Genomic DNA, 15211 nt, shown 5'->3' on the forward strand with positions numbered 1-15211 from the left:
ATACTTTATATTTTAATTACCTCTCTGTGTCACATAAGTAAGAGCGAGTAAGAGAAGAAATAAGCAACCTGCCATCCAGATAATCAAGCTGAACCACACGAGAATCAACCGTGGTTATAATATGAATGGGAAACATCACAAATGCAGTAGTGACCTATAGAAAAAAATGGAAAGTGCACTCATTTTTTTCATGCCTGACAGAACTCCATTCATAGAGGAGTTTCAAAATTAAATTACTTAAATTGTTCAAGAAAACAAAAGCAAAAGAAACCAACTTACATTACATATATTTCATCTTTGTAAGGCTGCACATCATTAATATCTAAGGATCAGCAGAAGCGTTTTTCTAAATATTAATATGCACTGGAGGAAAAAAAGCACAGAGTGCATGGCAGCTTCTTTAACTGTGCTTCTTCTTTCAACTGAAATCTACATCATAGTTTAGATATTATCTCCTTACACAATGTAGAAAAAAATGGAATTCTCCATAAGAGTGCCAAGATACCCAAAATGCATGTTCTGTGTGCAGTAGTTGTTTTTTTTTTTTTAATCTAAACTGCTGAATTTGGGCCCAATACGTTTGAACCCAAAAGTCTACCAGAAACCAGTGTTTCCCTTTATATAGCAACTCACAAATTGACCTCCTATGCTTACCATGAAAATATTCTATTTCACCCTGGCAATCATCATCAGACCTAGACCTCTCCCTGACTTTGAAACTGAGAAGAATAGAGGGAAAATCCTTCAATCTTTGGAGGACCTCCTTCAAAAATATACCCATTAACCTCCCAAGGTTGGGGCTTGTGCTATCTTAGAGTTGAAAAAGAAGCCAATATTTTGGAGATCAGAAATCTTAACTTTTAAGACTTGCCAATATTTGTAGGCTTGGCTCTTATGTTCAAAATTCTGTAAGGACATACCTTTCCTTGTCTGGAGGAATTAATCTTGATCACAGACACTTTCCCCACATGATCACCAACAAAAACACGGAGTGCATTAGTATCCCAACAAAGAGCTGTTACTTTTCTGCCTTTGTGCTCAGAGGAGACATAAATCCTCTCTGGTTTCCCACGACGCTCTTGATTCAATTCCCATACAACAACAAGGCCTTGACTGTGAAAATAAGGTTTACTATTTTTAAGCCACAATTCATTCAATATATTCCAGCAAGATGAATAGCAAATATGTCATTGGACATTAAACGATACAACTGAGGCATAATGTTAATTATAAAATGAAGCAATTTCAAATCCTTCAGCTGCCAGCTAATGGTTAGCCCTTACAAACAAATAAAAAAAAAGTTGTATGCCTCTTAACAATTCCCCTCCAATGGATCCCACTGCACAAACAGAATGTTGTTCACAGACAGAACACTCTGGAGCCTATCTAATATATTCAATAAAGTTCAAAATCTTCTTGTGAACATTATGCATGAAAAAGGGCCAGAGTGAACATGCTGAAGTATCATGAGTTATTTCTAAGCAGCACTTATCTCCCACTTATTCTGAAGGACAAATAATATTAGCCTTGTTCAGACAAATCATAGTTTGGCACCTTAAGTATTTCATCCTCCTTTTCCCCCTTATTTATATAAAAGGGGAAGAGAACATAATTTTCCATTTATGATATTCTGCAAGTCAGACCTGACCACAGCATTCAAAACATAGCCCACTGCTTCTGGATACCAAGACAAGCTGATAGTGTATGTATTTATTCTTCATCCCATGCACACAAACGAGAGGAGGACAGCAGAGCATCTGAAGCTCTAAATATATTATAAACTAAAATGGCTATTAGTTAAATGGATGAGCAAATGGAAAAAAGACTGTATATCTCCAAGTTCAACATTTGTTTCACTTTCATTTTTCTCAACACATATATGTACTGTACATCTTGCCTGCATCATTGAAATACTCCTTCCGTTGCTGAAATGTGATGATGGAACAGTACATAACTCATTTAGTTAACATGTCCTCACCTGGTAGCTACAGCAACATAATCCTCATCATGTAAACAAAAGGCAACACAGGAAATGGCACCTTCCTACCAAGAGATAAAATGATCAGACTTATCCTAGTAGCACATTGTTTCCACAATGCCTTACTCCCACGTCCTATACATTTTTTAAATTATCCACTCCAACCATATTAGTCGATTAAATTACTTATTTTTACTCTAAGGATTGTTCACATTTTAAATGGATTTTCTCAACCTCTTAACACTCAGACTTGAGTGTTACAGTGGGGCAAAAAAGTATTTAGTCAGCCACCAATTGTGCAAGTTCTCCCACTTAAAAAGACGAGAGAGGCCTGTAATTTTCATCATAGGTATACCTCAACTATGAGAGACAAAATGGGGGGAAAAATCCAGAAAATCACATTGTCTGATTTTTAAAGAATTTACTTGCAAATCATGGTGGAAAATAAGTATTTGGTCAATATCAAAAGTTCATCTCAATACTTTGTTATATATCCTTTGTTGGCAATGACAGAGGTCAAACGTTTTCTGTAAGTCTTCACAAGGTTTTCACACACTGTTGCTGGTATTTTGGCCCATCCCTCCATGCAGATCTCCTCTAGAGCAGTGATGTTTTGGGGCTGTCGCTGGACAACACGGACTTTCAACTCCCTCCAAAGGTTTTCCATGGGGTTGAGATCTGGAGACTGGCTAGGCCACTCCAGGACTTTGAAATGCTTCTTACGAAGCCACTCCTTCGTTGCCCGGGCGGTGTGTTTGGGATCATTGTCATGCTGAAAGACCCAGCCACGTTTCATCTTCAATGCCCTTGCTGATGGAAGGAGGTGTTCACTCAAAATCTCACGATACATGGCCCCATTCATTCTTTCCTTTACACGGATCAGTTGTCCTGGTCCCTTTGCAGAAAAACAGCCCCAAAGCATGATGTTTCTACCCCCATGCTTCACAGTAGGTATGGTGTTTTTTGGATGCAACTCAGCATTCTCTCTCCTCCAAACACGACGAGTTGAGTTTAGACCAAAACGTTCTACTTTGGTTTCATCTGACCATATGACATTCTCCCAATCCTCTTCTGGATCATCCAAATGCTCTCTAGCAAACCTCAGATGGGCCCGGACATGTACTGGCTTAAGCGGGGGACACGTCTGGCACTGCAGGATTTGAGTCCCTGGCGGCGTAGTGTGTTACTGATGGTAGCCTTTGTTACTTTGGTCCCAGCTCTCTGCAGGTCATTCACTAGGTCCCCCCGTGTGGTTCTGGGATTTTTGCTCACCGTTCTTGTGATCATTTTGACCCCACAGGGTGAGATCTTGCGTGGAGCCCCAGATCGAGGGAGATTATCAGTGGTCTTGTATGTCTTCCATTTTCTAATTATTGCTCCCACAGTTGATTTCTTCACACCAAGCTGCTTGCCTATTGCAGATTCAGTCTTCCCAGCCTGGTGCAGGTCTACAATTTTGTTTCTGGTGTCCTTCGACAGCTCTTTGGTCTTGGCCATAGTGGAGTTTGGAGTGTGACTGTTTGAGGTTGTGGACAGGTGTCTTTTATACTGATAACAAGGTCAAACAGGTGCCATTACTACAGGTAACGAGTGGAGGACAGAGGTGCCTCTTAAAGAAGTAGTTACAGGTCTGTGAGAGCCAGACATCTTGCTTGTTTGTAGGTGGCCAAATACTTATTTTCCACCATGATTTGCAAATAAATTCTTTAAAAATCAGACAATGTGATTTTCTGGATTTTTTTTCTCATTTTGTCTCTCATAGTTGAGGTATACCTATGATGAAAATTACAGGCCTCTCTCATCTTTTTAAGTGGGAGAACTTGCACAATTGGTGGCTGACTAAATACTTTTTTGCCCCACTGTACCAATGGAGTATTAATGAACAAAGTAGTATTAGGTCTCTAAAATCAACAGTTTATTTTTTCATTGTCGGATGTTTTTATGAATCAGCCTTCCCAGTTCCTTCCCATTACAAGTTTGCTGCAAGTTTCATTCAGTCTTACCTTATGAGACAGGAAAAGCCTCTGTTTCCAACAATCTTTCTGGATGAGATTTAGGCCTCCACCTGAGCTACCTAATGCCAACCATTTTCGAGAAACTCCTATACATGTGCACTTAAAGAAAAAAAAGGAAAAGTTGTTATGAAAAGCCCATACACTGTTTCTGATTCATATAATTAATCATTCTTTCACTTTCAAGAAAGGGAAAACTGGCAGGGAAGATCTTTACTTAATGTTTATTTCTACTGCTTAGTATAAAACATTGTTGTTAAACTAGTGGCTCCTTGAGACTTTTTGTGTGGCTCCTTTTTCCCTCCACAGCTGACATTATTTTTTGATAACTTAACATTAAAAAACACAATAGACTGGCTAAAGTAGAAGAGCTAGGGAACAAGGATAACTAACATGAAAAATGGAAAGGGACTGAAGAAAAAGTTATCTCCCACTGGGCAGGGAGCCACTTTGGGCTTTGAGACATTTCCTTCCCCTTGCCTCTCACCAGGTGTATCCTGATACATACCACAAAACCTACATGCTGCCTTTGATCAAAAAAGAGGGTATATTTATCCTTTAAAGAAATGGTTCAATTCACAAACACCATCATATTATGTTTTAATGTTAAAGAATAATCCTTAGTGAATTTTGGATGTGAGCATGCTTCTCCACCTCCCCCCAGCAACTCAGACACTTTTGTTTTCATTTTAGATTAATAAACCAGTGTTTATGATTGTTAATCTATTGCAGACAAAAGATCCAACATGAAATAAGCTACTGCGACTTCCAAACCTTAAACAGTGATATATCTTGAACATGCACAGTTAAAACAAACGTCAGAAACAATTGTTTGAAATTGTCTTATTTCAAGAAACCATAGTTTTAATGTTTATAACACTTCTGGACCCAAAATGCACTGGGAAAAAGAAGAGCCTGTGGAGAATCTATTATCTATAGTGTAGCCAAGATTTAACTTACAATTTGAAACAGAAAATTAGTTGTAAAAAATTATAACAGATTTATAAGAATTGCTAGATTATTCTTTGCTGACAAGCCTAGCTGAAAAGTAGAAAGACGACCTTTCATTAGAGCTAACATGGACACGCACACTTTACTGATAAGGGAAATCTGTTTTGATAATTCCAAAAAAAAGTGAAACTAAAATTAAAAAATATTTTGGCTGACCATTAAATCAAATACACATAATTGAAAAATGAAATGGGAAGCAACATTTAATCTGGCTAAACTACAGAGAAGTTATATCTGAACAAAATATTACACTTTCAGTTCCTCAGGCAGTTTGCAATTAAGTTCCTCCTTCAATTCCATTATTCATTATCTTCTGTTTTTATAATTTGCTTTTTATTTTTCTTTGCCCAAAACTCCTGTTTCAGTTGCACACCCACTAGCATGGTTACATACCAACAGATCGATGATTATAAATGCTGCTTTATAATATATCATACATTACAAATATATGGACATCAAAATATGATCAAAAAAGGAGAAACTACAGAAGAGCAGTTGTAACTCAAACACACCTTCAGACGACTAGAATCCAGCCTGAGAGCAGAAAGCAGGGGACTAAGGCATTCAAGCTCTGCCAATACATAGCTGTAAGGTTCAGGTATCACTGCCATGATAACAATGGCCTCTCATAAAATGTTATTGCTTCATTTTTCTTCTCCTCCTGTAAGGACAAATCTGAAAAATGATTTCATACTGTTCAGTTAAATTTGGCTTCCTAAACATATAATTTTGATACTCAGGCTATAAAATGCCTAACATTCATAAAATGCCAGCTCTACTTTAACCTGGTTCATCTGTGCTAACCTATGTTTTGCTCCATAAACCACAATTACTGTAAGATACTGAGCTAAGCTAAAATCTATGGTTTACAAATATAATAGTTAGATTCATGCATTGCCTTAAACCAGGACATACATAATCTGGCCAGATTATGGCAAGACCAATTGTCCCTTGAACACTTATTTTCCTTGTACCACTGAGGAGTTTTATTTTATTCTTTGCATTACAGTATATCAGATTTGTTCTTGTTAACAAATTACATGGAAAGGGAGACTATTCACATAAATTCCTACCTGTGGTTTAGGATAACTACATACAAGAGATTTACACATGGGGCACCCAACAAACTATTTCTCTCCTCTTCAGTCAGTTTCCAAAGTACATTTATAGTGATTGGTTGACCTTCCGCAACTGTTCAGCTTTTTTAATAAACACTTTAGTCATAAGGTGGCTTAATAACACAACTAATATTTCTCTTGGCACTATTTTGACAATAAATAACCATGCATCCAGGGGAGCAGGGAGAAAGGATAGGAGGTGTAGACAACTTAGGAGCTACAGAGGAGTGATTTTGCTGTTGCTTCTGCTACATAATTCAATATTCAGGAACTGAATGTAGAAATTAAATCACTGACCCTCCATCTGATTCAGATAAACCAGGGTCAGGGTTGAGATAAATAGTTATAAGCCATGGTTTCAGCCTCATCCACAATCTCAGTCTTCATCATGGCTAATGTACTGTGAAAATGCATTCTATGCATTAAATATCTCTTCCATTCTGTTGTGTTGAACAAAGCTACACTTTACTACAGTGGTTTCCCTGCCTTTCTCCAAGTTAGAGTGTTCCAAAACAGAATAACATTAACTTTATAAACTTTTATCATCAGATATGAATCGAGCACAATTCACACACAAACATCAGAAACTTGTTTTGCTTTTTTACCGAAAATTATCTAATTTTTTTTTTACCTCCTTATCTAAAAGCATAGCCAGAGGCTGACTAAATAGTGGCTCTGAATATAACGACACCCCTGTAATTTAAGTACATACTCTGCCGAGTTGAGTTCATTTCCTAGGGGGCTCTTTCCCAGCACAAGCAGCCCAAGGTACTCTCAAATAGATTACAGCAGATATAAATAGATCACTTATGAATCGAAGACGGGGCTCTGCACTTCAGAACCCCCTTTCGTGCAAATCAAGAGAGCTCCGCACTATAACGAGCAACTGCAAGAAGTATAATTGGAGGAAATTAAAAGCACTGCTTAGGAGGTCGCAAATCGTCTTGTCCCCCATGGCACTCGTACGCGCAGACAGTATTTTCGCGAAAAGATTAATACACAAGAGCGATCAAATTAGTAAAAAACGGCTTCAACCACACGCATTTCCCCCCACGGCTGTCTGTGACAGTCCACAGATAACACCAAATCTGAACAGAAGAACCCTTGAGAGGAGCAGTGCGGGCTCTTAAAGGACTTACAACTACAGTACGGAAAAAACTCCTTAAGCCCAGGTCGTCGTTCTCTTTTAACTCTCCTCGCTCGAAAAAGAGCACGCACCCGTGCCACAGCTTGGGATACCCACTCAAGCACTCGCCTGCGGCAGCTTCATCCACAGAGCCAGGCGCCGCAGCAACTCCGACCTCTCTGCTCCCGCAGCCCCGCCTCTCGATAGAAGCCCCGGCGCGTGACTCCGCGAGCACCCTACCCTCTCCTCCAAACCCGCCCATCGCCGAGACGCCGCGTCACTTCGCAGCCGCCCCCTTCTCGCGCGATCCGCATCACGTGACAGCCGCACGTTTGCCCCTCCCCTTGCTGCCCCCCCTTCGAACCCTTGCTCGGGCAAGATCCCCCTCCCCCCTCAGTGAGGCGCCGGCAACCGAGAACAGATCCATCTGTTATACCGAAGAGGAGGTTTGGGAGCAAAAACAGGAAGGCACCAGTTCTGCGGGACTCGACAGTAGGCTCGTAAGGAATGAGGCGGGAGCGACCGCGTTGTTACTGTACTGTCACCCACCCCACCCCATTTTTTTTCTGGAAGGCTGTCATGGCGGCGGAGATGCGAACAGACCGTTACGTGACCAGAAAAGGGGCCTGGAGAGCGACAGGTGTTATCACGTGAGCGGGTAAGTGTCATGGCGGCGCAGCCTATCACGTGATGCGTTCTTGCTCCTGTAGTGTATGAGCTCGCTGTTTCCGGTCACGTGTTCCTTCGCCGTGCTCCTGGCCGCCCCATGGCCCCGGAGGAGGCGGCGGCAGTGGCCGCTGAGCTTTTTACAAGCTGTGAACGAAGCCGTATTGAGGTTTAGAACCATCTTTCTTTTGAAGTTAGTGGTTCTGTGTGGAGAGCAGAAAAGGAAGAACCGGTGGTGATAGCACAGCCACGGTAGCCACCCTCACGGTAGGCAGTGTGACTTGGTTCAACGGTTCCGGGTTTGGAGGCCCATCTCGCTCTCTCCTGGTAGAGATGTTGAGGTGGGGGTAGTGAAGCAGTTAGTCTTCCATCCTAGGATTACTCTTCCTCCCTGATTCCTCATCAGATTCTTGCTTTGCATGATTGGGCACTATGAACCTTACAAGCAGGTGGCAGATGCAGGCGAGTGTAGGAGGGAGCATGTTTTTCATTCATGCTGCCTTTCCCTGCTCCTAGGAAATTTTCATTATCTCACCAAATGTTTCTTTCTAAATGGAGTGCATTTTTCCTTTAAAAGGAAGTGGGGTCTTAATGAAGTAAAAGTTTCTATTCAGCATTTTCGTTTCTTTCTCTGGATTTCCTATCTTTATCTGATCCCTGAGGAAGAGGTATATGAAGTTCTGTTCTCCAGAATTGTCTCGGTAAGAGCAAGGAAAGGATTTGCTAGTAATTCTGCTAGGGTGATGTACAGGTGGGAGTGGAATTTGGGATAATGTTTTTATTTATTATTTATTTATTTATCATATTTATATAGCCGCCCATCTCACACAAGGTGACTCTGGGCAGCATACAACAATTAAAAAATAAATACATAAAATAAAAACAATTACACACAGAAAACTGTAAAAACACACAAAACAGGAGGGGATAAAATTAATAAGGGGGCCATCGTAAAATCTCCCCAGTCCCCTGGGGCCCCCAGGTCTGATCACATAGCCAGGTCTTGAGGAACTTGCGGAATGTTAAGAGGGATGGAGCTAATCTCACTTCCAGGGGGAGAAGATTCCACAAGGTGGGTGCCACAGCAGAGAAGGCCTGCCTCCTGGGACCCGCCAAATGTAATTCTCTAGCAAACGGGATCCGCAGCATGCCTTCTCTGCCAGATCTGATGGGACGGGCAGATGTAATCAAAGAGAGGCAGTCCATCAGGGTTTTTTTTAATATATCACTGATTTACTTTAGTAAATTTATCTACAAAAGTGATTTGTGACTTATTTCAGGTACGCTGACCTAAGGAAAATGTATATAGAATTAGATATTAACAGGGTTTGCACCATGGAGAAAAAATGATTGTATATAAAGAAATATCATCATGCTAAGTCCATTTATAACTGAATGCATTATATAACTATTTATTATAAACCATGGTTAACCAGTGTACTTTATGTACCAGGGTATTGACTCTTCCTCTTTGCTAGTAATGCATTCTTAATGAAAAAATAATAATTCAATCTCCGGTTTAAAAATATATATTTGGTTGCTGTATGACATGATTTTTTAGTTCAGAGCAGTTGAGGATCTCCCAAACTTGTTTTAGTATGTGAGGAATCTATATACAGTGGTACCTCTAGTTACGAACTTAATCCGTTCCGTGACTCTGGTTGCAGCTCGAGTTGGTCTCAAGTCGAGGTAAAGTTTCCCATAAGGTTCAATGTAAATACGGTTAATCCGTTCCGCCCTCCAAATTTGGTCGCACCACGAGGCAAATTTCCCCATAAGGTTCAATGTAAATACGGCGAATCCGCCCTCCGAATTTGGTCACACCCCGAGGTAAATTTCCCCCATAAGGTTCAATGTAAATACGGCTAAACAGTTCTGAAACATATGCATTTTATTTTTAAAGCTCAAAAACCTTCCAAACACCACAAAAACCTTCCAAACGCCACAAAACACACCACAAGCCTCACCGAACGTCTCCTTGGTACCGCTATCTCGCCCACAGGAAGCCACGACCGCGTGGCAGCAGGGAAAATGGCCGCAGATCCAGTTCGTAAGTAGAGGCGGAGTTCGCAAGTAGAGGCAAATTTTTGGGGCTGGAGCTGGTCGTATCTTGAAAAATTCGTAAGGAGGGGCGTTCGTAACTAGAGGTACCACTGTATTTAGTTGTAAAGTTTGAGTAGAGGATTTCCTGAGGAGAAAAATGCTACAGTGTAATAGGACATGTACATTTACTGGGCTGGGAAGGAATTTTCTTGGATGGGCATGGATGCTCAAGGGGATAGGATGGCGCATTGGTTTTTTCTCTGTTCTTTGGTGTAAAGAATAAGAATTTGTAAATCATTTACTTTTCTTACAGCATAAAAAATACCTCAGCAATAATCTTCTGTTTCCTGATACTGAATTGCTGTGAAATAGAATTTATTATATTAATTCATATTTGCAAACTTTTGATTAGGAAGTTAGTATAGATCCATGAATGAGTATATTAATATTACAATTAATTAGAAGTTATTTTTGTTCATTTATTTAAAGCTATTACATGCTACTACCCATTTAAAATCTCAAAGTAGTTTATAGTAAAATTCAAACAGTTAAATATTTGATACAACTTACAGAAATCATACAAGAAAAAATAAGGAAGCAATATAGAAAGTAAAAGCAGCTGTAAAGTTGTTTAAAGTAGCACTTCCTTAGGAGAATAACTGTTTCTTCACCTGGCACCAGACGAAAATATAGACTACTCTGTGCATACTTCACTGGCATCCAAAATCCTACTCTCAACCCCTTCCTCCACCCCTCTCACTCAGACAACATGGTGTTGTAAATGATTACCAGAAGAATATGAGAATGCCTTGTCTGAATATCCCCACTTAAGAATAATTTTGCTGTATCAGTGGTTATATTTAAAGCAACATAGGTACATGTATCTGTTTCAGAAGGTAAGCATAAATTGTTTGGGCTCTCTATGTTTGAAGAGATTATTCTTCTCATGTGACAATGACAGGAAGAGTATGTATTTTTCTGACATTGGGACCTTCCTGTGAGAAAGTCTGCACAAAATGTTGTATTACATACCCTTTAGAGCAGCCTTTTTCTACTTTTTTACTTTAATCAATTTTTAGTCTCAGGGAAACCCTTCCTAAAAATAGCAAAAAAAAAAAAAAACCCTTCACAATAAAATTCACTTCTGACATACACAATCCATATTTTATAATGTTTATAACAACAGCAAAGTGGCAGGCCAGCAGCTGAGTGCACCACATAAAAAATTCTCACCACTGTGAGTGCTAGCATTGCATGGTGCATGAAGTACAAAAAACTATGATTTTTGTTGTTTTGGTCACAATCTTTTGTGGAATCCCTAGCAACCTTTTGTGGGACCTAGGGTTCCACAGAACCACAGTTAAGAAACGTTGCTCTACAGCCTCAAAATGTTCAGAATTGTGCTGCAGAGTTTGAGGAAACATGAGAGAATGTAAAATTAATTCTCCCCTTGTTCCACACACAAAAATAGTTCCCTGCAAGCAAGAGAAGTTAATCTGATACCTTCCCTAAAAATGAGCCTACTGTGCTTTCCAAAATTTTGAGAATTAAACTTCATTTCATTTCTTGTCAGATCCAAGGCACAAGAAACAAGTGATTAGTTTATATTCCAAATGTAACTGCACTATTATGCTATCTTGCCAAGTAGAAATTTAAAATGCATAGATACATATCTCTCTTCTATGTTAATAGCTAAATAAAACAAACTAAAATAGATGTAGTTACATAAATGGTTACTTTTTTATGAGGATACCTTTATTTCTATCAAGATTTTAAGACTGTATTATCACTGAACATAATTTTCTAAGTCCAGTTTGTGTATTTCAATTGGAATTATATACAAGTATTCCAAATATGATGTATTAATGTTTGAAACTGTTTGATTTTTCTAAAACAATAAAAATGCCAGTCCTGCAGAAAAATATTGATAGAGGATATCCAATTTTGGCACTGAAAGAAACGTATTACTGAAGAGCTGCTTTTGTGGAATGATTGGAAATAGTAATATCAATATTTGGAGTAGTTTCTATAGCATTTTCTCAAAAATTAGCATGAGATTAAATTTTCTGGGACCTAAAGCTGGTACAAATTATGGTGTAGATAGTTTACACCATTGTTTACTTTATATCCTGCCCAACTCCATTGAGATTCATGGAAATAAAAAACTGAAATGATCATAACAGAAAAATAATATAGAAATAAATGAAACTTCTAAAACCTTTCATAAGTTATAACCAGAAATAATAGTAATAGTAGGTGTACCAATGATAGGTTTAAATGAATGCTCTTTTGTAGCTCAGTTTTAAAGATAGTTCCAAAAATTAGGAGTGATGGAGCCCTCCAGATTACAGGTAGGAGACGGTTCAACAGGGTGGGTGACTGTTCAACGGGGTGGGTGCCGTTGTTGAGAAACAATGTGTTTTTGTTTTCCCCTGGTTTTCACATATGGATGGAATCTTCAGCTTTATTGGCTACTGAACATTTTTTTTGGCCTCAGTTTAAAATTCTAATCTTTACAACTTTATTTGGCATGGATCCTAATTGTTTCCAGAACACTTTTTAAAAACTGGGAGCTCCTTGTCAAATTCTTTACCCTTCTACAAAACATTGTAAAACTTAAACTTTGATATTATCATATTGTGCATTTCCTTGCCCTCATTCCTTCCTATAGTTCACAGGTTGTAATGATCATGAGTAGATATCATTACATACACTGTAGGGATTGGAACTTAACCTGAAAGTACCAGTTTCAAGAACACTCTTATAAATTTTCTCCAGCTCAGTTTACCCAGACAGATTTTGATCTGCAGTTAGCAAGCTAATTGCTTACATTTAATGGTTAGGTTCAAATAAGAAAGCTATTGGTCTGTCTTTCAGCAGAATATGACAAAGCTAATGAAATTCAGCTGGATATATCCATTGAAGATCATATAAAGTTTGTCTACCCAATTTTGTGTGATCCCTTCTTCCCACAACAGCCAGTGTTCTTTTTGAGAACTCTGGAAAGGTAAAGGGGAAGGAACATTTGGTTCTGCTTTTATCCTTCTATTTTTACCACTGTTAGATACAGTACAGCCAAATATATTTACAGGTCAATTGCTAACAGTCAATAGCAGGCTTGGGGGTTTCCTATTTGTAGAGCTTCCAGTGTGCTCCTGATAGTTGGTGGCCCTGTTTGAGGCTGTGCTGGGAGTTAAAGTGGGGAAGGAGAATTGCATTTATTATGGAAATGTGTATCCACCTAATCCCAAAATTCTAGGTGGATCATTAATAATCAGATTATTGGGAGGTGTTTTCTCTATATGTTTTTGCATGAAGGTTTTAGAACATTCTAACTAGTACCAAAGAAGTAATGTAATGCCAGATGGACTAGATTTAAAAATAATCTATGGTTATGAATCATAATTATATATTAGATAGAACTTCTTTGTCTTAATTATAAGTCATAACATCACATTTTGAATGTGTGTGTACGCGTGTGTACATGTTTTAAAGGTAAAGTAGGTACTGAAAGGGTTAGGGTTAGGGTACCCTTGCTCTAGTTTAAATCTAATGATCTTCTGGTGCCAGAATGGCATCCCCATTGTCTTAAGTGGCCCATGTATTGTTGGATGTAGTCCAGTATGTTAAGTTAGTAATATCCAAATGCACACACAAATTCATGTTGTCCTTGCCCCTTGCTATCTCCATGTACCCCCAATTGTCTTCAGCTCTCAAATATACTTTTGACAGCAGATTTTGAGAGTCAGCTGCAGCAGGGAATGAGGATATTATCTCTTTTCTGTGAAAGGAAGCATACTATTGGATTTCATTTAAAATAATGAAAGAAAATGTGATTTCTTTAAAAAAAATACCTATGTGAAGACCTGTGGGGGGAAAGCAGGAGAAACTTTTTATCTTTATTCTGAAATGTAATAGTTAATATAGCATAACATTTGAATGAATGTATTTATGTACATTGCAGTACCTGACATCTGCAGTTCCGTCACAACAGATGCAGTATCTTTCTCGTAAGAAATCCTCTTACAATATGCCAGTTAGAGTAATGGTTGATATCTAAAATTAAGAGATTATTGGAAATCCTGTAATAGTTTTGTATATCCAATAGAAAGGTTCAATAAAATGTGCCTTGGTACTTTAAAAGTTCTTATGAAATCCTGTGCAGTCCAAATCTTTACTTTCTAATGTCATGTAAATAATATGAAATATCATTGTTAGTGGTTTCTGACATTGTTGGTTAGGTTTACACCTAATACAAAGTCATGCCTTGTTTTAACCACCATAAGCCCAAAGCAAACAAACCACATTATAGCTTAGTGCAATTTGTTAATCTAATCAATTTATTCAAATCTCTCAAATTATGATGGAAAAGGGGGGGGTACTTACCCTGCTATTGATTTTTTTTTAATGATGTGCACTAACAGTGAGCAACAAGTAGTGTAAAATCACAATGTAAATTTAAACACTTAACTATGAAAACAAATGACAAGATTGTTTTTAATTCAGTATCCTATAGTCATCATGGCAACATCATCTGAAGAAGTGTTATTAATAGTGAAGAAAGTGCGTCAAAAGAAACAGGATGGGGCTCTTTATCTCATGGCTGAAAGAATAGCTTGGGCACCTGAGGGCAAAGACCGGTTCACAATCAGCCATATGTATGCGGATATAAAATGTAAGTGGATAACCTTCTCATCATACATTTTTTTTCTGAATATTGAGATTTTCAGTTACATTAATTTGGGGGCAAGTTTACTTTTGTTTAGTTAGATTTATATCCTGCCTTTCATTCTGGAACTCAAGGAGGTGTATATAATAGGCTTTCTGCACTGTACTTTGCCACAACACCCACATCCCCATTTGCACCAGTATTTTAAGAAGTTCAGGAAAGGGATGGAATATACACTTGTTTTTATGAAGGATCTAAGAATGGAATACATTCCTTTTCATGCTTAGTTTTTGTTGTATTACCATATAGCATTAAATTAAAATGTACAGGATTTTGCTGACCTGGTTCATTCTCCAGGACATCCTTTGTGAGAATGTCATTCTGCATACACTGGTTATTAGTACAATGAGATGTACTATTGATGGTTACTATTTTTTAGACTAAATTTTCAATTTTTTTCATTGCTGTTTATAACTCTTCAACAAAAAATTAAATGCCTTTCTAGTTTGTAACTAGGTGACTATCTGAAGAACTCATCAATCATTAGTGCAGTATAAGAGAGTCTGGGGGCTACACTTCTGAAAATTA

General features: G+C 38.4%; 2 protein-coding genes across 12 annotated transcripts in view; one reads left to right on the forward strand and one right to left on the reverse strand.

Moving 5' to 3' along the window:
- HPS5 (HPS5 biogenesis of lysosomal organelles complex 2 subunit 2) overlaps window positions 1–7789 on the reverse strand; it is a 45138-nt gene extending 37349 nt beyond the window's left edge. For 3 of the 10 annotated variants that reach the window (XR_015797102.1, XR_015797103.1, XM_088146021.1), the window contains exons 1-6: window positions 7338–7469; window positions 5514–5676; window positions 3982–4092; window positions 1979–2043; window positions 921–1113; window positions 21–154 (exon numbers count right to left, since the gene is read on the reverse strand). Coding sequence is in view for 8 of the 10 variants with exons in the window: in XM_088146021.1 (XP_088002147.1) it covers window positions 21–154; window positions 921–1113; window positions 1979–2043; window positions 3982–4092; window positions 5514–5612 (602 nt within the window). In the remaining 2 variants the exon portion in view is untranslated. Of the gene's footprint in view, window positions 1–20; window positions 155–920; window positions 1114–1978; window positions 2044–3981; window positions 4093–5513; window positions 5677–7258; window positions 7500–7681 lie in introns of those variants that run through there. The other 7 variants (XM_088146025.1, XM_088146023.1, XM_088146028.1 and 4 more) reach the window with 7 other exon arrangements.
- GTF2H1 (general transcription factor IIH subunit 1) overlaps window positions 7759–15211 on the forward strand; it is a 30111-nt gene continuing 22658 nt past the window's right edge. Inside the window, exons 1-2 of one of the 2 annotated variants that reach the window (XM_007434963.4) lie at window positions 7759–7903; window positions 14461–14629. In XM_007434963.4, coding sequence (XP_007435025.1) covers window positions 14476–14629 — 154 coding nt within the window. In that variant the 5' untranslated portion in view covers window positions 7759–7903; window positions 14461–14475. Of the gene's footprint in view, window positions 7904–7973; window positions 8179–14460; window positions 14630–15211 lie in introns of those variants that run through there. The other variant, XM_007434962.4, reaches the window with a different exon arrangement.

This window comes from Python bivittatus, unplaced genomic scaffold (genome assembly GCF_059951505.1).
Source record: "Python bivittatus isolate LINGU-HERP-01145 unplaced genomic scaffold, Pbiv_v1 ctg000480_np1212, whole genome shotgun sequence".
NCBI lineage: Eukaryota > Metazoa > Chordata > Lepidosauria > Squamata > Pythonidae > Python > Python bivittatus.